Source organism: Muntiacus reevesi, chromosome 16 (assembly GCF_963930625.1).
Source record: "Muntiacus reevesi chromosome 16, mMunRee1.1, whole genome shotgun sequence".
Classification (NCBI taxonomy): domain Eukaryota; kingdom Metazoa; phylum Chordata; class Mammalia; order Artiodactyla; family Cervidae; genus Muntiacus; species Muntiacus reevesi.
The window spans coordinates 60,455,425-60,478,500 of NC_089264.1; the positions used below are offsets into that span (position 1 = coordinate 60,455,425).

At 37.8% G+C, this 23,076-nt stretch overlaps 1 protein-coding gene across 1 annotated transcript in view; it reads right to left on the reverse strand.

The window, feature by feature from the left end:
- Window positions 1-23,076, reverse strand: part of GABRG1 (gamma-aminobutyric acid type A receptor subunit gamma1) — a 76,372-nt gene that overhangs the window by 16,137 nt on the left and 37,159 nt on the right. The window contains exons 3-5 of the mRNA XM_065907352.1: window positions 16,195-16,262; window positions 1,548-1,768; window positions 588-670 (exon numbers count right to left, since the gene is read on the reverse strand). Of these exons, the coding sequence (XP_065763424.1) occupies window positions 588-670; window positions 1,548-1,768; window positions 16,195-16,262 (372 nt within the window). The remainder of the gene's footprint in view (window positions 1-587; window positions 671-1,547; window positions 1,769-16,194; window positions 16,263-23,076) is intronic.

Sequence of the window (23,076 nt, forward strand, 5' to 3'; positions counted from 1 at the left end):
GAAAGATTATAGCTATTTCCTTGCAACAAATATTCAGTTTGTATACCTAGATTATTTCTCTCTAGTAATTTCTCTTTGTTTCATTCATTCTTTTGAATGAAATAAACTTATTATTTCTTCCTTGACTTTTCCAAATCATTAATGTCTTCTTAAATATTTGCTATTTATGTGGTAAAATTCTTCACCAGATCAATTAAATATATTTTAAAATACAATGTAATAAACTTAAATCTGACCTCCTGGAAGATGAATAAAATTTCAATCAACTTTTTATTCATGGCAACGTAAGAATATTTGAATACAAATCTGTCTTCAGTAGTCCTTTAGTTAATCAAAACAGGAAAAGGATACGGATAGAATGAATATTTGTAAATAATAAGATATATATACATTCAATATGCATTTATTATCACTTTTTAAAGTAAGAAATAAATGTTATTTATAAATTTATCTAAGACAGTTAAACATAATTTAAACTTCTGATAATTGTATAAATCATGGTTTATCTCACATCATTTTACATTTTTAAATAAAAAGGATCATAGGCTATAAAGTTCTATGAAAATATCAAGCATTTTATTACTTACAACTTGAAAATTCCAATGGACATGAATGTTCATCCATAGGAAAGTTATGAAGCTGAAGGTAACACTCTGCATTAATTGTCAGTCTATTTAGATGGAAAAATAGATATTAAATAATAAGAAATAATTTCAGGCATTAAAAATATTTTCTTTAATTTAAAAACATAATTTTGCCCTACAATAATGGACTGTGATACAATATAAAATAATAATAATTCTGAAGTCTCAAAATCTTAAATAGTAATATTATAACACTCATAAATGATTAATAAAATTCTGACATTTTTCTCTCCAGCCACCTAACTTGCCTCAATTAGCCCAAGTGTGGTTTCTGTGTTTGTGATTAAAATTTTATACTTCAGAATCTCAACAAACACACAGGCACACATACACAGACAGATTAACAGAGTGTATCCAGTTAAGTATGGTAATTTTTTTTCTTTGGATCATAAACACCTTTCCATTAAGGGGATGATTTATGATGAGCCAATATGTTCAAGACAATGAATTAAATAAACCTGACTCTTACCTATCAACCCTCATTAAATCCTCTGTTAGGGATGTTTTAGTACACCACTGAAAATCAGAGTATTTTAAAGTGTTATAGTAGGGTGGATTCCTAAAGAAAATCTTTGTCAATCGTTTGCCTTATAGGTTTAAAAATACAGTGTTTATGCCACAGTCTTTTCTGCTTCAAAACAGGGAAATCAAGAAGTTTTTCCTCTTTGCTTCCAGTCCTATTCACATACTGGTAACACCAAACTTAAACAAGTGTTTCCACAAAATTTCACCTTTTTAAATTTTATTTTTTTTATTTTTTATTTTTTTTTAATTTTAGTGTATAAAAGAAGCTTCATACTTCTTTTCAACTTTGAAAAAGGGAAATTTATGAGTTTCAAATATTAATATGGAAACTAAATTAGGGCAACTACAAGTTCTTTTTTTTGTTTTAAACAGTAATACCTTAGAGTATATAGAACCCGGCCATCATTCCATATTCTAAGAAGACGATTAGGAGTTGTTATCCAATGAGCATCAGATTTTCTTGAGTTTCTGAAGAAGGTGTCAGGAATCCAAATTTTCCCAACCATGTTACTGTTAAGCATGAGCACTTTCATGGTACTGTTGAATTTTAGACGGCTATCAAACCAGGTTTGGGCAAAAATTATATCTATTGTGTATTCCTAAGAGAGAAGAAGAGAGTAATGACTCACGATAGTAAAGCTTCTATTTTAGACATTCTCTTCAAAGGTTTGGATTTTTATATTTTAAAATTTCTGTAAGTAAATAGCACTTGAACCCAGTCATCTCATAGAAAAGTATATGCCATTATCTCAGCCTTTCTTTTTCATTGTTTACATGCGTCTCAAAACAAAATCCAAGGTTTCTAGCAATAACTGCTGTCCAGTGTCGCTTCACATACTTTTTGTAAATTGTATTCAACATTTTATAATATGGTTATTAATATAAAGGTCAATCACTTTCATGTTAACAACTGTATTAAATTTTGTGATATTTATGAGTGATTAAGTCACACAAAAAGGTACAAACTAAAATATCAAAATTCAAGCACTCACCAAATTATCCAACAGCCATCAGATTATCCTTTGTCCAGAAAACAAATTTCGTTCATTTAGATTCAAATGTTTTAAAGCAACCACACTCTCTCTTTCTCTCCCTCTCTCTCTCTCTTTCACACACACACACACACACACACACACACACACACACACACACACAGAAACTCCATTAAACATTTATAATATGCTAAGTATTGTGTTGAGTTTTGCAAGTATCAAAAATTGAGAGAGAGAAATAGAGTTTTGCATGTATCAGGGCTTCCCTGATCACCCAGTTGGTAAAGAATCTGCCTGCAATGCAGGAGACCCTGGTTCAATTCCTGGGTCAGGAAGATCTGCTGGAGAAGGGATAGGCTACCCACTCCAGTATTCTTGGGCTTCCCTTGTGGCTCAGCTGGTAAAGAATCCACCAGCAATGGGGGAGACATGGATTCTGATCCCTGGGTTGGGAAGATCCCCTGGAGAAGGGAAAGGCTACCCACTCCAGTATTTTGGACAGGAAACTATATAGTCCATGGGGTTGCAAACAGTCAGACATGACTGAGCGACTTTCACTTGCAAGCATCATGTCATTGAATCCTTACTACAGCCCTATGAAATAAGCACTACTATAATATTTATTTTAAGGAATGCTTATGAATAGAGATACAAAATAATTCTCCCTACATCATAGAGTAGATGGTATGAAAACTGAGGCATTGTAAAGTAAATCGCTCAGTCGTGTCCAACTCTTTGCAATTCCATTGAACGAGGTTCCTCCACCCATGGAATTTTCCAGGCAAGAGTACTGGAGTGGGTTGCCATTTCCTTCTCCAGGGGATCTTCCCGACCCAGGGATCGAACCTGGGTCTCCAGCACTGCAAGCTAACAACTTTACCATCTGAGCCACCAGGGAGTAAGTTGAATCCCAAATCCACACACATAGCAACCCCATATAATGGTGATCATAGTGAGGCCTGATGGGCACCATAATTGGAGAAAAGCCTCTGTTCATAATCAGAAAGACTATAAATAGGAAATTGCGTGGTTATGAGAGAATTCTTAGAAGTAGGTGCTTAGGTATAACCTACCTCTGTATCCTGACAGTCATGCCTGCCACATTATAAAAGTAAAAAATAATTTGATAGAAGTAGTGAACAAGAATGCAGAACCAATGCTACTGAGAAAGGAAAGTGAGTACGTGTACGTATGTGTGAAACTCTGACATTAGAAGGTTAGGAAAAGAGTAAACCGCAAAGTGTGAAGTTTTATATGAGTCATTTGAGGTGGGAGAGCTTGTTTGCTCACTCTTGATGTAATGCTAGCTCTTGTCCAAACTTACCCAGAAAGAAATATTTAATATAACAAATAAGAGTATACTGAGAGTTTGACTAATGAAAGAAAAATGTTTAAATGGTAGAGAGAACTGAACAGCAGAAACTGCTTAAGATAAAGTAAGAGGCTAACATACCCCACCAGGATTATGGATTAGCAAAGAGACAACATTGGTCGGTAGTGGAAACCTTAAGCTACTGAGTAGGTACATTGGCTGCAGCATTCCTATGAACAGGGCATTGAAAATGACACTTGAGAACTAGCTTGTACAGGGCTGGGAAACAGCCCGGCAAACAGTTGCGGATCCTGCTTCTCAGCTGGCAGGTCCTTCTTTAGCAGAGCTGTTTATAACTGTGCTAATCACTGCTGGATGAGTTATGACATCCAAAGCGTCAAATTCCCCCAAGCAGAGATTTTTGGGAAAATGGGAAGATTTTTTTCTGCTCACAATTCCCTCAATCTAGGCTCAAGAAGAGAAAGATACAGAGCATGTGTCTTGATAATCCATCCTCCCTAAACTTTTTGCAGAGGTTAATACTTCCAAGCTCTTTTAAATTACTAACCCTTAATAAATGCTTCATTGAAAGAAGAAGTTATTCAAGCCTGTGCCATTTTATGCATAATTGAAATAACCCATTTTATTTGCTCATTTGTATTAGTGTAGTTTCAAGAAAATGATCAAACCGTGTTCTTGTACTTCATGTTCCTATTTACAGGTTATAATTATCTACATAATAAATAAGCAAAAGAAACATGAAAAGAAACTTCCAGTCACTCAGAACAACAAGTAGAATAGCTTCTAGGATAAACATTTCAAGATGAGAAGCAGTGCATGTAGCATTTGAGATCATTTGTACATTGTGGAACTTTGTCTCCTTGCAGTTAGCCCAGAAAATAGCATTAGTGGGTGAAGGTGAAGAACTGAGCCATCTTGACTTCTAATTCAATCAATCAAACCGTAATTGATGAAAGTGAGTGTCATGCCCTTTTCCTGCTTCATGTCAGCTTGCAATTACCTGCTGTATCTAAAACTTAAATGCACAGGTTAACTCAGTATCTTTTTTCAGTAATGAAATTAACATCACACAAAATGCAGGTCTAAATAATTAACTTAGGTGCATAATTACATCATGAAATTGGGTGGATTCTCATGTGATCTTATGAACCTGGTATTGATCTCTCCCTAAGCTATCGATTCACATGGCCAAAACAGTAAGATAGATCAGTGGTTAGCAGTGAATCAGATACTAAGGCTATAAACGTATAGAGAAAAGGTATAAGTGTAGCTAATCACCAGCACAAACAGCTTTAGTGGTGCAAGTTCATAGGATTCCTCCCCGCTTTACTCAATTATTATAAAGGCATCAGCTTCTTGATACTGTCACAAGATAAGAAAAAGACTTGGCATTCCTTTTTTCAAATGGAAAAGAAAAAAAAAGGTTTTGTCAGATACTTAAATCATTGAAGTCAGTCATCAGTACATTGAGGGATATGATGACACAAATCCTGCATTCAGCTACCAACTGGGTGCTATTTTTATGTCTGAAAATTTAGATTGCCAAAAATACATAATGCCATGTACATCCATCAAGTAACTTTTTAACAAATATTTTTCAGTGTTCAAGTTACTTCTGCATCGTTCTCAGTTTACAAAGATGAACTGTTGCTGTTACATATATTACATAATAAAATTGGAAATTAATACTGCTTAGGAGAGACAGAATTAAAGAGAAACAAAAACAATAGAGATTATTTTCAGCTAGGAGAAATTAATAAAGACTTTGTGACAGAAATTTAGTATTTAACCTGAATTGACTTTTAAACAGTTGTAGACTAACATTAGAGATTTTTATCTCTAAAACAAAAGTTAATTATGCTATCCAAGTTCAAATACTAAGACAAGCATAGAATGAGAGAATTTCCGACATATCTGTATGCTTCTAGGATTGCACTCTTCACAGTATTATTGGAAGTGCCAGCTTCCAGTGTTTACTTTGGTAGGTTAGATCAAATCTGTACATATCACAAAATGGAGTTCTCTATGCAGATAAAACCGAAGCCTATTTATTGCAGGACTTGCACAGCTTCTCCTAGAGAGATTTGTCATGATTTGCATTATAGCAAAATGTTAAAAAGTGGAGACACTTAACAAGATGTATCTACTTCAGATTTTAATTAAATTGATGTGAGTTAAAATCCATTGCCAATCTGAAACCTAAGGCTTTCATACATTATTAAAAAGCCTTTGAACTGAAATATATGTGTGTATGTGTATATATATATATGTAACACAATTAAGTAATAGGACATTGTCTTTAACTGTACACATAATTTTAAATACTTTTAATATAAACTACAACAAATACATCAAATGTGTGTTATCGTGAGAAGTTATGATGTAATCTAAAGAACACTGGTTGAATGGAGATAGGAAGTCATGTCAGATTCCCAGTTCTGTGAGTTCCCAGAGGAGGAAGCGGATCAAGGCCTTTACTCTTTCTCAGTGGGAAAATGAGGGCACTACATGAAATTATCATTCTTATCTTTCCTAGCTCGAAGGTTCCGTGATCTATTCTAAACATAAATAAGAATAAAGGCCCTATGGACATGGTAGCATCCAGTGACCTGTCCTCATAAAACACTTCTGATCTAAACGTAATGAGAGAGCCAAGTCCTAGGCAGGTTGATAAGAGGTCCTGGGTCCCAGAGGAGGAGATACTTTTTTTTCTTTTCTCTCTACATTCCTTAGTGTTAGTCACATAAAATGCTTTTTTTTCTCTTTAAATCCAAAACTGATGATTACACAACAAACAACTCAGTTTGAACTCTGCACTGGGGATTATATAACAGCAATGTATCCTGCTTCAGGGAGGTTTCTCCATCCTGAAAACCTGACTAATCCTGATATCTTAGAATGTGTATTATGGGAGTGGGTCCGGTCAGTTCAGTTCAGTCACTAATTCCTGTCTGACTCTTTGAAACCCCATGGACTGCAGCACCCCAGGGCTCCCTGTCCATCACCAACTCCCAGAGTTTACTCAAACTCATGTCCATTGAGTCAGTGATGCCATCCAACCATCTCATCCTCTGTCGTCCCCTTCTCCTCCTGCCTTCAATCTTTCCGAGCATCAGGGTCTTTTCCAATGAGTCAGCTCTTTGCATCAGGTGGCCAAAGTATTGGAGTTTCAGTTTCAACATCAGTCCTTCCAATGGATATTCAGGACTGATTTCCTTTAGTATGGACTGGTTGGATCTCCTTGCTGTCCAAGGGACTCTCAAGAGTCTTCTCCAACACCACAGTTCAAAAGCATCGATTCTTCAGCGCTCAGCTTTCTTTATAGTCCAACTCTCACATCAATACATGACCACTGGGAAAACCATAGCTTTGAATAGATGGACCTTTGTTGACAAAGTAATGTCTCTGCTTTTTAATATGCTGACTAGGTTGGTCATAACTTTCCTTCCAAGGAGGAAGCGTCTTTTAATTTCATGGCTACAGTTACCATCTGCAGTGATTTTGGAGCCCAAAAAATAAACTTTGCCACTGTTCCACTGTTTCTCCATCTATTTCCCATGAAGTGATGGGACTGGATGCCATGACATTTGTTTTCTGAATGTTGAGCTTTAAGCCAACTTTTTCACTCTCCTCTTTCACTTTCATCAAGAGGCTCTTTAGTTCTTCTTCAATTCCTACCCTAAGGGTGGTGTCATCTGCATATCTGAGGTTATTGATATTTCTCCTGGCAATCTTGATTCCAGCTTGTGCTTCATCCAGCCCAGCATTTCTCATGATATACTCTGCATGTAAGTTAAATAAGCAGGGTGACAGTATACAGCCTTGATGTACTCCTTTTCCTATTGGGAACCAGTCTGTTAGTCCATGCCCAGTTCTAACTGCTGCTTCCTGACTTGCATATGAATTTCTCAGGAGGAAAGTCAAGTGATGTGGTATTCCCATCTCTTTCAAAATTTTCCACAGTTTATTGTGATCCACACAGTCAAAGGCTTTGGCATAGTCAATAAAGCAGAAATAGATGTTTTTTCTGGAACTCTCTTGCTTTTTAGATGATCCAGCGGATGTTGGCAACTGGATCTCTGGTTTCTCTGCCTTTTCTAAATGTAGCTTGAACATCTGGAAGTTCACAGTTCACATATTGCTGAAGTCTGACTTGGATAATTTTGTGCATTACTTCACTAGCATGTAAAATGAGTGCAATTGTGCAGTAGTTTGAGCATTCTTTGGCATTGCCTTTCTGTGGGATTGGAATGAAAATTGACCTTTTCCAGTCCTGTGGCCACTTCTGAGTTTTCCAAACTTGCTGGCATATTGAGTGCAGCACTTTCACAGCATCATCTTTTAGGATTTGAAATAGCTCAACTGGAATTCCATCACCTCCATTAGCTTTGTTCCTAGTGATGCTTTCTAAGGCCACTTGACTTCCCACTCCAGAATGTCTGACCCTAGGTGAGTGATCACACCATCATGATTATCTGGGTTGTGGAGATCATTTTTGTACAGTTCTTCTGTGTATTCTTGCCACCTCTTCTTAATATCTTCTGCTTCTGTTAGGTCCACACCATTATGGCAGAGACATTACAGCAGAGACGTTACTTTGCTGAATAAGGTCCATATAGTCAAATTTATGGTCTTTCCAGTAGTCATCTGTGGTTGTGAGAGTTGGACCACAAAGAAAGCTGAGCATCGAAGCACTGATGCTTTTGAGCTGTGGTGTTGGAGGAGACTCTGGAGAGTCCCTTGGACTGCAAGGAGATCCAACCAGTTCATCCTAAAGGAAATCAGTCCTGAATATTCACTGGAAGGACTGATGCTGCAGCTGAGGCTCCAATACGTTTGCCACCTGATGTGAAGAACTGACTCACTGGAAAACACTCTGATGCTGGGAAAGACTGAAGGCAGGAGGAGAGGCAACAGAGGGTGAGAAGGTTGGATGGCATCGCCGGCTCGATGGGCATGAGTTTTAGCAAGCTCCAGGAGGTGGTGATGGACAGGGAAGCCTGGTGTGCTGCAGTCCAAAGGGTTGCAAAGAGACATTACTGAGTGACTGAACTGAACTGAACTGAATCTTCTAAAATGGTGATATATTATCCTTTGAAGTGATCTTTAGTCCATGATACATCATCACCTTATGTGCTAAACTGCTTTTTCCTATTCATTGTTTTTCTGTTTTTAAAAAAATATTATTAGCAACATACTACCACTTGTCACTCTCCTCATGTAAATAAATTTCATATTAAGAACTGAAATAATCAAATGGTTGCCTAATAACTTTGAATTCATCATTGAAAAATTTTGGTAGATACCATATAACTCAATTTAAATAAAGAGGTGAAAACTGTAGACTTATAAGGTATAGCTGTATTAGCTATAACATTTGTAAAATGAAATAGGGCCTTAAATTAACTACATAGGAAGCAAATCTAAAAACCAGATTTTAATCACATTTTGATGGAACTGTCCCCCTAATCCTAACCTGAGGCCAGAACTGCCAAGCAGTACTAGTCCATTATAGAACATTCTCTATCTACTAGTCCATAAAGGACTCAAAATTATAACTAACCTGGGAGGCATTTCACTAAAAAAGAATTCAACATTAGACACCTCCAAAGACTGACCATGGTATTAGATAATGAATTATTAAATATATTTTAATATATGAGGCAATATTTAATGATATTTTAAACAGGAACTAAGTGTAATAATAGCCATGATAAAATACTTGGAAAGATACCATGTTATAGTAAAAATATGCATGATAGTATAGCATTTGGCCAAACCATGTATACAAAGTTATCAAAATGTTAAAATAGTAGCTAGTAGTGGTGACCACTGTATAATGATAATCCATGATATTATCTGAAAATATTTTAGAAAATATAGCATACGGTCACCATTTGCAAGTTAAAATATGTATGGATTCATAACAGAATTCTTCCTGACCCTTCCTCCTCTGTATTGATCTAATTTAATATTTTAAGCCATCCTCCCCACTAGGTTTTATACTTCTCCAAAGAAGGCCATATACTTTCTAACTTAGTAATCAATGTCTTAAGTGTCACAATAGAAGTATTACATGGATAAAAGACAAATAAGATTACAGAATACAAATTTAAAAGTGTTTCTTAATATTAAGAAACAGTATAAATTATTTTAATAATTTTTGGAGGTTTAGAGGTCAATGTAATTTCTTTATTATAAGAACTCTAACTTCCTATTCTTGGAGCAAACAGGCATTCTGGATCAAAGCAACACAGAGATGAAAATAACACTCATTTATTTATCATTTCTAATTTTATTTCTGTTAGTGTTGAGTCAAAAGGTACCTAAAATAGAGCCAGTGAAAAGAAATTGAGTTTAAAGGATATAATGAAAAAAAATAAATCTTAATGTAATATGCAAAAAAAGAAATAAAAACTAGGGTAGCAAGCTTTAAAACATCGCACGAATGAAACAAACAGACTTAATGTGTTGCTGTTTCATTAATTCCTAAGAGTAATACGGCTGGCAAGGAGTGACTACTTCCTGTTAGTACAGTAAAAGGAAAACACAGGGTTAGTTTCATATACAGAAGTCATGCTTAAATCTTTATTTCCTTAAATCTGGAAGCGTCAGTAACAAAAAAAAAAAAAAGAGAGAGAGAAGGAAGGAAGGAGAGGAGTGGGAAGGAAAGGAGAGGAGAGAGAAAGAAACCCTGAGAGAGGGAGGGGCGGAAAGAGACAGGCAGAGAAACGCGGGAGCTTCTGAACCTGGGTGGAGGAGGAAGCGGCGGCCTCTCCGGTCACTGCTGGAGAATCCTGTGGACGGAGGGGCCCGGCGGGCCGCCGTCTGCGGGGTCACGAAGAGCTGGACTGGACTTGGTGACTAAACCAGCGCTCTCTATATGGTGGCTCAGCGGGGAGGAACCTGCCTACCACGCAGGAAGCCGCAGGAGCGGTTCTCTCTGGGTTGGAAAGATCCTCTGGAGCAGGGCCTGTCACGCCACCCCAGCACTCTCGCCTGCAGAATCCCAGGCACGGGCGGCCCGGCGGGCCGCAGTCCCTGGGGTCGCAAAGAGCCGGACACGCCTGCAGTGACTTAGCAGGCACGCAGGCGCCTTCTATGCAGACATTCCATGCTTGCCCCTTCTGCTTAAATGGTGGAACGAAACTTGTTTACTGAAAAGATCTCTTATCCCCCTTCTTTTATTTTGATGCAGTAATAATTAATACTTATAACTTTTGTGGGTTGACTATACTTCAAGATTATTTATACTTTTGTAGGGAACAGCTTGAACTCTCGTTTTCCGTTAAAAAGAGCCTGAAAGGGGGCATTATTGTTAAGTATGTCTATATTGCCCAGAAAGAAAACAACTTGTCTTTTGCTAAATTTGATAAATCCTATTTGTGTACTGCTCAGACCCTGATGCTGGGAAAGATTGAATGCGGGAGGAGAAGGGGCCGACAGAGGATGAGATGGCTGGATGGCATCACCGACTGGATGGACATGGGTTAGGGTGGACTCCGGGAGCTGGTGATGGGCAGGGAGGCCTGGCGTGTTGCGATGATGGGGTCGCAGAGTCGGACACGACTGAGCAACTGAACGGAGCTGAGCTGAATGTCACCCCAGGAGGTAGTGACTCTGAAGTCTAGCCGAGCTGGTGTCCTGGCTTCCTTCTAATCTGCCCTCTTTATAACTGGCGTCTCCATTCTTCAGCCCTGTCTCCAGGACCAAAACCAATAAAAATTTCAAGCCTGATGAATCTATCCAGCTTGGGAACCATATTCTCAGATCAAGTGACCTATGACCCTGGCATTTACAATGATATAAAGTTAAATTCTATAGACATGATTTGGGATCTTGTTCTTGAGAAGTTTTTTTATCACTGTTTTTCTCTCTAGTCTGATATTTTAAGAGAACCCATACTGATAATCTCTTAATATTGGGCTATATAAGGGTGTACTACTTCCTATAAGTAAACCCATGCCCAAACTATAGTTATAATTGTCAATGATTACTGTTCTGTACTTGCTCCCCTTGTGTTAGGTACTCATGATATCATCTTGGATTCACTGGAGCTTTCACCGAGTTTTACTTTATTCAGGGAATTCCCATAACCCTTGACTATTATATGTGCTACCAGAAGATAACTGGTAGCACAGAAGATAGCAATTGTTTAATTATCCTGAGATATTTACTGAAAAGAGTGAAAACACATAATCTCCTCAAAACCTGAAAAATTAAGAGGATGACATACTTTAATTTCAGTCTAATAACCTCTATTAAAATTTTGTGGCTTAAGTTTTAATTGTATTTTTCTTCTGTTTACATTTAGATAGCTTTAATTAGAACATGCATAGTTGAATGGCCTCTTTCCTATCTTTTTTTTTCAATTCCAATTAGTTGCATCTGTTACTCACTTTACACTCATTGTCAAAATAGAAATTATGGGATAATCTATTTATTGACTAATTTATTCATTCTTTCAACATGCAGTTATTGAATATCTAATGTTTAACAGTGACACCAGGATTGAAGCCATTAACCTAACCTTGAATTTAAAAGAAAAGAAAAGAAAGATATATATGATTGTAGAATGATACTGTTTTCAGTTCAGTTCAGTTCAGTTCAGTGGCTCAGTCATGTCCAACTCTCTGTGACCCCATGAACCACAGCACGCCAGGTTTCCCTGTCCATCACCAACTTCTGGAGTTTACCAAACTCATGCCCATTGAGTCAGTCATGCCATCCAACCTTCTCATCCTCTATCATCCCCTTCTCCTCCTGCCCCCAATCCCTCCCAGCATCAGGGTCTTTTCCAATGAGTCAACTCTTCGCATGAGGTGGCCAAAGTGTTGGAGTTTCAGCTTCAGCATCAGTCCTTCCAATGAACACCCAGGACTGATCTCCTTGAGGATGGACTGGCTGGATCTCCTTGCAGTCCAAGGGACTCTCAAGAGTCTTCTCCAACACCACAGTGCAAAAGCATCAATTCTTCGGCTCTCAGCTTGCTTCACAGTCCAACTCTCACATCATACATGACCACTGGAAAAACCATAGCCTTGACCAGACGGACCTTTGTTGGCAAAGTAATGTCTCTGCTTTTTAATATGCTATCTAGGTTGGTCATTACTTTTCTTCCAAGGAGTAAGCGTCTTTTAATTTCATGGCTGCAATCACCATCTGCTGTGATTTTGGAGCCCCCAAAAATAAAGTCTGACACTATTTCCACTGTTTCCCCATCTATTTCCCATGAAGCGATGGGACCAGAAGCTATGATCTTAATTTTCTGAATGTTGAGCTTTAAGCCAACTTTCTCACTCTCCTCTTTCACTTTCATCAAGAGGCTTTTTACTGTTTTTAGGTCTTATCAATAATCTACAGATACTATTTTATGCAGCCAAGTTTGAAAAAAAAAACAAACATTTTGTACCAAACCATATTTTATTTCATTTGAAAAAGTAAAATTATTAAGCCTACATATTAGCTTTGTTCCCTATCAGTACCTTAAGTTGTATACGTAGTCAAGAGAGGAAAAAAAGACTTGCTTGCTCAATTCTATTCGAGTCTACTTGTTTTATTACAGTCACAGTCAAAGCAGTTCTATTCATTTTATAATAATTGAATTCTAATGTTCCTGCATTGTTTAGTTAAAATAGTTTTCTCTGTAAACTGTTCCTTTGTTCCTACTATGACATCTTCTGTTTTAATAAACACTATTAAATATCCTAGTTTTTTTCTTATATGTGCTTTAGTATCACCAATTTTAATAGCAATTTCACTTAATTAGCTTTAAAAAAACTATCACTGTCCAAGGTTACAAGTGTGTGATTTGCCCCACTGGAAACTAAATATTTAATACTATGAAACTTTTATGCAGGAATATCATCACAGAAGTCTCTTGATAGCTATTCTTGTCAAAGTATTTCTGGAATACGAATTCAGTATTAAATTCTACTTCTTTTTAATAACCACATTTCTTCTTTAATGAATTAATTCAAATTGAAGACAAAAGGCACAAATAAAAAATATATAATGCAGGGAAGTTTAGACTTCCACATCCCCAAATGGGTTTACCTAAGCATCAGTAGAGACTGGATATTTTAAGATTCTTTTAAAGAGAAAATTAACATCTTATTAAGGCATTACTTTATAAAATCTTATATTTGCACAGTGTTAAATTAATACACACAGCTATATAAACATCTTTATCTTTACGAAAACCAAGTGGTTGTATACAAATTTGTTTGGAGTTAGAAGGAAAACTAAAACACTTTCAAATTTTACCTTCCCTTGCTTCATCTTCATTTTCTTGCCAACTTATCAGTTTAATTTGCTATCTCAGCTTCATTTTTCAGGTCCTTAAATGTATATACTCCTCAGGGTCTGATATTTTATCTTTTTCCTTCTCTCTTTACTTCCAGACTTTCCAGTTCCTCAGAGGTTTAGCTAATCGCAGACAAATATTTGCTCTAACCCTTTACCCTGAGAGCTGGCTCCAATTTTCAGGCTATCAAATTCAACTTATCCACAGCCAGTTCATATTCATTTGCATTAAGGCAACAAAGATGTCCATTACTGTATGGCCTGAATCCTGTCACTATGGTGATCAATATAGGCAGCTGTGAAAGTTAATGACAGTCACGTGAACATCATGTTGAGTAAGAGAAAAACCGATCATGACTATAATATATAGGACAAAGTAGACACAGATAATTGTTAGGTATATAATGATGGTTTATTCAGGTATAATAAAGGGCTTCCCACTGGCTCAGTGGTAAAGAATCACCTGCCAATGCAGGAGGTGCAGGTTCCATCCCTGAGTCAGGAATATCCCCATCGAGTAAGACATAGCAACCCACTCCAGTATTCTTGCCTGGGAAATCCCACGGACAGAGGAGCCTGGCGGGCTACAGTCCATGGGGCCACGAAAGAGTCAGACATGACAGTGACTAAGCGACAACATTCAAGTCTAAAATGGCGAAGACCAGAATAAAGGGACACTTGGTCGTAATAATGAATAAATGAAGGTGGGGAGAAAAATCCTCAAAGCATTAGAAAATAATCTTTGCACGGTATTATGCACTCAATGGGGTCCTCCCAGAATTTATATGCTGAAGGCCTAACCCCCAGTACCTTAGAATGTGACTGTTTGGGAGACAGGGCTTTTAAAGAGATGATTAAAATGAGGTTGTTAGGGTGGACCTGAATCCAATCTGACTGCCGTTCTTTTAACAAGGGAAAGTTTGGCTATTTGGATAAAATGTGCATGAAAATCTGGATACACAGAGCGCAAGGGAAGCGGGTGCACTGCAGAAAGCCCGTGCGATTCAGCAAAAAGGTGGACATGTGCAAGCCGAGGAGGGAGGCTTAGAGAAAAGCAAAGTTGCTGACACCTTGCTTTGACATCTTCTGCCTTTCAGAACTTGAGACATAAATGTCTAATGTCTATCGTTAGAGCCATCCAGTCTCTGATACTTTGTTATGGCAGCTGAGAGGCTAACACGGGTGTCCATCAAAGGAGATGAATATAACATATGATAGAACCATTGAAAGGCATCAAGTAGTCTGACTCAGAAATGGGATTATTAGGGTTTGGATCAGTATATTTTCAATCTACTTTAAGTACTGTCTATGGGTTATACTGTAGGTGTTAATTATGTCTTTCAAATGGTAAGAAAATCTACTCATTCTACATGTAAGAGATAAAGCATAGTTATACTAAATGACCTTCCCTTGGCATTTTTTTCACGTTCTCTCTCTTGCCCATATTTCTCTCACACTCTCTTCCCTCTCCACCACCATCTTCTTTTCTCATTCTCTTCTAAGTCAATTTTCTCAAAATAGTAACTCATAAAAATAACCTGCGTTCCCACTTAATCTCCATCAGCCTGAAATCGGCACGTGGTTTCCTGGCTGTTCCTGCAGAACCTGTATTCAGGGCTCTGCGCCAAGGAGTTGGGTCTGGGGCCACTTTTGAGGTTGGAGGAGAGACCTATGCTCCAGCTCTTATTCTTTTCTTACTTCCAGCATTCCTCTGAATTTTATCTGAGAGAACCCAGTATCATCTAGCCAATACCAGTAGGCCCAAGTTAATTCATTTATCATTGGATTCTCATGTACATAGACAATTGTTTATTAATTCCTTCTTCATCCTCTTTTCTTCCTCAGATAGTTTAATCTCATCTTCTCCTTGCTTCTCTTACCCTCTGACTTTTCTGAATATGCCCCTTTTCTGCACTTCTCTTTTTTTTCCACCTGTAGTTTATACACGCTGGCCTCATTTTACCATCTGATCAGCAGATCTGTGTTCTTCTTAATATGTGTCTCCCTTGGATCACTTCTTGAGGTTTCAAACTATATCTTATACTGTTTGCTCTTCCTCCCTTCTCAATTTATATCTATTTCCAAATCATCTCCAAATCAACTTATTCCCTGAACTTAAAATCCAAATCATTGCTGGACAGTTCCGCCTGAATGTGCCTTTAGCATTTGAGGGCACATGTGACTATATTCCCAATCTCAAAAGATGACTTTGCTGTCCACAAAGTCATCTCTATACCTTAGAGTCAGCCTATGCACAACTGGCAAATCACTGCACATTTTCACCCTGAACTCATTCAGAATTAACTCTCAGAAATTGCTCACATATTTATTCTATTGCTGTGATATGTACTCAAAAACTGCATGCAAATAATAATTTTTAATATTCATAACTCACCATGTTTATGGGATCAACTGGTCCAATGCTGTTTACATAAACATCAGTTTCAATTACTGTGGGTCTCACTGCAAAATACCAATACAAAGAATGTTCAAAGATATAATCAAAGTTGGTGTTAAATCTTATTTAAATAAGTCTTTACTAATCATTAATACTTTATCATTTTAGTTATAAAACATTTTGCACTATGAAATGAAGAAGCATGACTCATTATATAAACACAACAATCTTTTAAATCAATTATGTAACTAAAAATGACCATTTTTGACTAAAAATATTTCAGTGCATAGCCTAAAAATGTTAAAACTGTTCGAACCTTCCATGAAAATTAATAAAGTTAATTCAGTTAAAAATGTTAGATAATTTACTTTGCAACAGTTATAGAATTTAGGATCGGATGGATTTTAAGCCTAAATATTGTTATGTAAGCCTGTGCATGCGCACATGTTCGGTCGCGTCAGTCGTGTCCGATTCTTTTCGACTCTATGCACTGTAGCCTTCCAGGCTCTTCTGTCCATGGTATTCTCCAGGCAAGAGGGAGCAGGTTGCCATGCGCTTTCAGAGGATCTTCCCCACCCAGGGATCAAACCCGTGTCTCCTGCATTGCAGGTGAATTCTTTACTGCTCAGCCACCTGGGAAACCTGTTAATATACTTAGTGCACATCAGTGGTGTCTAGCAAGTGTTACAAGCTTACTCTGAGAGATGAGCAAGAAAGCCCTGATCTGTACCGTTTGCTGGTTTCAGTGCTGCAAATACTCCCACCATGACTGGTGTGGAAATGCCACTGTGAAGTCGCTGAGTGCAGAGTGGGACAACATGCAATTAGTGGCTACTGGGAGCCAGTACAAACCAGTTCCAGCAACACTAGAAGCTGAAGCACCGTTGTGATGATTAAAGGAGGTGATGAACGTAAAGCGTCTACCTCTAGGTCTACTCTTATCAAGAGCATAATCGATGTATTTCCACCTCCTTCCTCCCTCGCTGACAACATTCCTTTGGATTGCTTACAGCTGGCCCCGAGGAAAGGTGCATTCGCTCCAATTCTCTGAGTACACTGGGCGGCCCCGCCGAGAGCTTCCTCTGCTGCGCTTGGTACGCAGCCTTTCGTGCCTTCTGAGTTAGCCTTTGAGCGTCTATAGTCTTAGATTCTATCAAAATGTGCAGCCCAGGTCAGCCTTTTAAACATTTACCGAACGATATGGTTAACTAATACCCCCTATAGTGAATATTTTGTGATTATTAAATAGCGATTGTGATTTAGGCTTTCTCCCTTCGTCAGGTATGTTTGGCTTCCTATAATGAGATTTAGCTTAATAATGATAAATTATACTCATGAGATTTTTTTTTTGTTTACTATGAAAAACATTTTCACATAGTTTCTTTTTATTCCCTACTCCCCCAAAGTTTCATTTATTGATTCCACAAATACTTGTTGAGGAATATATGTAAAGGTTTCATAGGCAGACGGGAAGGGAACAAACACTGAGAGAAAAAATCTGTAATAGATCTCATAGAGATTTACAAAGAGATAATGCAAACTAAAGCAGAAAAACCACCGTGGACATTAAAAGTTTCTAAAGTAAGCATGTTTCTAGAAGTATTTATTCAGTCATCCTTTCTGGATAACTCTATGTGATTTCCCTTTCTGGCCCAGTGTTTATCATTCTTACAACGCAAACACTATATTAGACCTGGCGGGATGAATCTCCTCCTTTAATATGTAGCTGAGTCTGCCTGTCTGATTCCCTAGCCTGTCCCAAATCTCCCTGTCTTGGTAACCTACTCTAGCAGAGCCTCCAGGCTGGTAAGATTCCATGGAAAACTTAAGGCATTTTGAGAAACAGTGCTTTTATTATTTTAAAACCATGTTTATTTTCAATCTTTGAAATTATAAATAGTCTCAGTATGCAAAACTATGGGTCTCTGGGCTTGAGTGCTCACTTGCTCAGTCCCACTCTTTACATCTGACTCTGCGATGCCACAGACTATAGTCTGCCAGGCTCCTCTGTCCATGGGATTTTCCACGCAAGAATACCGTAGGGGGTTGTAATTTCCTCCTCCAGGTACAGGCTTCTAGACTTACGCAATACATGACAGTGTAATTGGATCTACTAACCAACAATTAGATTTCTTAAATAAAAGTGGGTCCTATAAAGTAGAGAAGGTTTTATAGCTTAACTTAAACTGATGACTTCCAAATGAGTTATTTTAATCATTTATTTTTGACTAGCTATGAGTTGTAACCAATAAACATCATATTATTAAGCTAATTATAACTAGATTCAGAGTGATTTTTATGCAAGTCAATTAATAGCAAGACAAGAGGTTTATTACTTTCATTTGCAAGTACATTTACTACTAGTTATAAGCGGTTAAGTGCAGTGTACCTGTCTTATTTGATTAGATTTTTGGTTCATCTGATAAACCAACAAACACTGAATACCCACTCTTAATTGCATGATACTTGGGGCTGAACATAGTCTATACCAAGAACTAAATGATTCTTGAGGACATTATTGGGCTTCCCTGATAGCTCAGTTGCTAAAGATTCCACCTGCAGTGCAGGAGACCTAGATTCAATTCCTGGGTTGGGGAGATTCCCTGGAGAAGGGAAAGGCTACCCACTCCAGTATTCTGGCCTGGAGAATTCCGTTGACTGCATAGTCCATGGACTCGCAAAGAGTCAGACACGACTGAGCAACTTTCACTTTCACTTTCAATCATTAAAAATGTGAGCATCTTTCCATCTGCCTGTTGACCAGCTACATGTATTCTTTGGAAAAATGTCTATATCCATCTTCTGCCTATTTTGGGATTGGGTTATTTGTTTTCTTCAATATTGAGCTGTAGGTAGTGTTTGTATATTTTGGATATTAACTCCCCATTGGTTACATCATTGCACATATTTTCTCCTATTCCATAGGCTGTCTTTTTTAGTGATTTCCTTTGCTATGCAGAAGCTTTCAAGTTTAATTAGGTACCAATTGTTTATATTTTGCTTTTATTTATCTTTCCTCAGGGTACTAGTCTAAGAAAATATTGCTACAATTTATGTCAGAGAATGTTTTGTCTATGTTCTCTTCTTGAAGTTTTATGTTGTCATGTTTTTTATTTAGGTATTTAAGCCATTTTGAGTTTATTTTTGTGTATGGCATGAGGGAGTGTTCTAATTTCATTGATTTATAAGTAGTTGTCAAGCTTTCCCAATACCAGTTTTTGAAGAGACTTAAGTCATTTATTATATATACTCTGAGATGAAAAGATAAAATGCTACTTTACACTGTATATTTTGTTGTTGCTGTTCAGTTGTTAAGTCGTGTCCAATTGTTTGTGACCCTGTGAACTGCAGCAGGCTAGACTTTCCTTTCCTTCACTGTCTCCTAAAGTTTGCTCAAACTCATGCCCATTGAGTCATTCAACCATCTCATCCTCTGTCACCCCTTCTCCTCTTGCCTTCAATCTTTCCCAGCATCAGGGTCTTTTCCAGAGACAGCTCTTCATATCAGGTGGCCAAAGTATCAGAGCTTCAGCTTCAACATCAATCCTTCCAATGAATATTGAGTGTTGATTTCCTTTAGGATTGACTGGTTAGATCTCCTTACTGTCCAAGGAACTCTCAAGAGTCTACTCAAATGCCAGTTTGAAAGCATCACTTCTGTGCTCAGCCTTCCTTTGGCCCAACATCCATACATGACTACTGGAAAAACCATAACTTTGATTATATGGACCACTGTTGGCAAAGTGATATCTCAGATTTTTAATATGCTCTCCAGGTTCTCATCACTTTCCTTCCAAGAGTAAGTGTCCTTTAATTTCATAGTTGAAGTCACCATCCAAAGGGATTTTGGAGCCCGAGAAGAGAAAATCTGTCACAATATCTACTTTTCCCCATCGATTTGCCATAAAGTTATGGGACTGGATGTCATGATCTTAGTTTTTTGAATACTGAGTTTTGAGCCAGCTTTTTCACCCTCTCTTTCACCCCCATCAAGAGGCTCTATATTTAAATAAAAATTAAGTAAACTTGAATTTAAATGTACTTGCTTAGCCATACTAACACATTAACATAATACTCAGTAGTCAATAACCATTTTCAAATATCCAACACTCATAAATATAAAGCTATTATTAATATATATGACATATAATTAATACATATAAATTTAATTATTGAGAGTGTCTTGTTAGAGAATGAAAGACTGATCTCTAATTCTGAATAAATGTCTCTTTAGGCAGAAGGTTGAGCAACTTACCCCTGGGCTTGCACCTAATCAGGGGTAAAGAAGAAGAGGCCTGGTAAGATTTAAGGACAGAGAAGCAGTGGAGTCTTGACGCACCCACACTTTAGAACGTCTCAGTTCAGCTCAGTCGATCACTCATGTCCGACTCTTTGCAACCACATGGACTGTGGCACTCCATATGTCCCCGTCCATAACTAACTCTTGAAGCTTGCTAAAGCTCATGTCCATTGAGACCGTGATGCCATTCAACCATCTCATCCTCTGTCATCCCCTTTTCCTCCTGCTTTAAATCTTTCTGAACATTAGGGTCTTTACAAATGAGTCTGTTCTTCACATCAGGAGGCCAAAATATTGGAGTTTCAGCTTCAGAATCAGTCCTTCCAATGAATATTCATGACTTATTTCCTTTAGGATTGACTGGCCATCCGAGGGACTCGCAAGAGTCTTCTCCAATGCCACAGTTCAAATAAATCAATTCTTTGGGGCTTAACTTTCTTTATACTTCAACTCTCACATTCATACATGACTACTGGAAAAAACATAGTTTTGACTAGATGGACCATGGTTGGCAAAGTAATGTCTCTACTTTTTAATATGCTGTATAGGTTGGTCATAACTTTCCTTCCAAGGAGCAAGCATCTTTTAATTTCATGGCAGAAGTCACCATCTGCAGTGATTCTGGAGCCCCCCAAAATAAACTCTGTTTCCATTTCCATTGTTTCCCCATCTATCTGCCATGAAGTGATGGGACCAGATGCCATGATCTTAGTTTTCTGAATGTTGAACTTTAAGCCAACTTTTTCACTCTCCTCTTTCACTTTCATCAAGAGGCTCTTTAGTTCTTCTTCACTTTCTGCCATAAGGGTGATGTCATCTGTTTATTTGAGGTTATTGGTATTTCTCCCAACAACCTTGATTCCAGCTTGTGCTTCATCCAGCCCAGGGTTTCTCATGATGTACTCTGCATATATGATAAATAACCAGGGTGACAATATACAGCCTTGATGTACTCCTTTCCTGATTTGGAACCGGTTTGTTCCATATCCAGTTCTAACTGTTGCTTCCTGACCTGCATACAGATTTCTTAGGAGGAAGGTCATATGGTCTGATATTCCCATCTCTTGAAGAATTTTCAACAGTTTTCTGTGATCCACACAGTCAAAGGTTTTGATGTAATCAGTAAAGAGAAGTATATGTTTTTCTGGGATTCCCTTGCTTTTTCGAATACCCAAAGGTTATTGGCAATTTTATCTCTGGTTCTTCCGCCTTTTCTACATCCAGCTTGAACATCTGGAAATTCACGGTTCATGTACTGTTGAAGCCTGGCTTGGAGAATTTTGAGCATTACTTTGCTAGCATGTGAGATGAGTGCAATTGTGGAGTAGTTTGAACATTCTTTGGCATTGCCTTTCTTAGGGATTGGAATGAAAACTGACCTTTGTCAGTCTTGTGGCCACTGCTGAGTTTTCCAAATTTGTTGGCAATAGTGCAGCACTTTCACAGCATCATCTGTTAGGGTTTGAAATAGCTCGAATGGAATTCCATCACCTCCACTAGCTTTGTTTGTAATGATGCTTTCTAAGGCCCACTTGACTTCACATTCCAGGATGTCTGTCTCTAGGTGAGTGATCACATCATCATGATTATCTGGGTCATGAAGATCTTTTTTGTACAGTTCTTCTGTGTATTCTTGTCACCTGTTCTTGATATCTTCTGCTTCTGTTAGACATACCATTTCTGTCCTTTATTGTGCTCATCTTTGCATGAAATATTCCCTTGGTATCTCTAATTTTCTTGAAGAGATCTCTAGTCTTTCCCGTTCTGTTGTTTTCCTCTATTTCTTTGCATTGATCACTGAGAAGGGCTTTCTGATCTCTCCTTGCTGTTCTTTGGAACTCTGCATTCAAATGGGAATATCTTTCCTTTTCTCCTTTGCCTTTCACTTCCCTTCTTTTCACAGCTATTTGTAAGGCCTCCTCAGACAACCATTTTGCCTTTTTGCATTTCTTTTTCTTGGGGGTGGTCTTGATCCCTGCCTCCTGTACAATGTCACAAACTTCCCGTCCATAGTTCTTCAGGCCCTCTGTCTATCAGATCTAATCACTTGAATCTGTTTGTCACTTCCACTGCATATCATAAGCGATTTGATTTAGGTCATACCTGAATGATCTAGTGGTTTTCCCTACTTTTTCAATTTAAGTCTGAATTTTGCAGTAAGGAGTTCATGATCTGAGCCACAGTCAGTTCCCGGTCCTGTTTTTGCTGACTGTATAGAGCTTCTCCATGTTTGGCTGCAAAGAATGTAATCAATCTGATTTCAGTGCCAATCTGGTAATGTCCATGTGTAGAGTCTTCTCTTGTGTTGTTGGAAGACGGTGTCTAGGATACCTTATTTTCTTATGGGTACCATTCACTTAAAAGGAAAATACCTGGACCAGAGACAACTTGCCAGTTTTTTGGCCACTAGCAGTGCATATCCCCAGACTAGATTGTTGATGAAAGTAGATAACACAGGTGAAAGATATAGAAAAGCATCCTGGAGTCCAAGTCAAGGAAATGAGCAATTTAAAATGCCTATGAACAACAGCAAAAGCATTCCTATAGTCATTATGTATATGCTTGCTTCTCAACTTAAA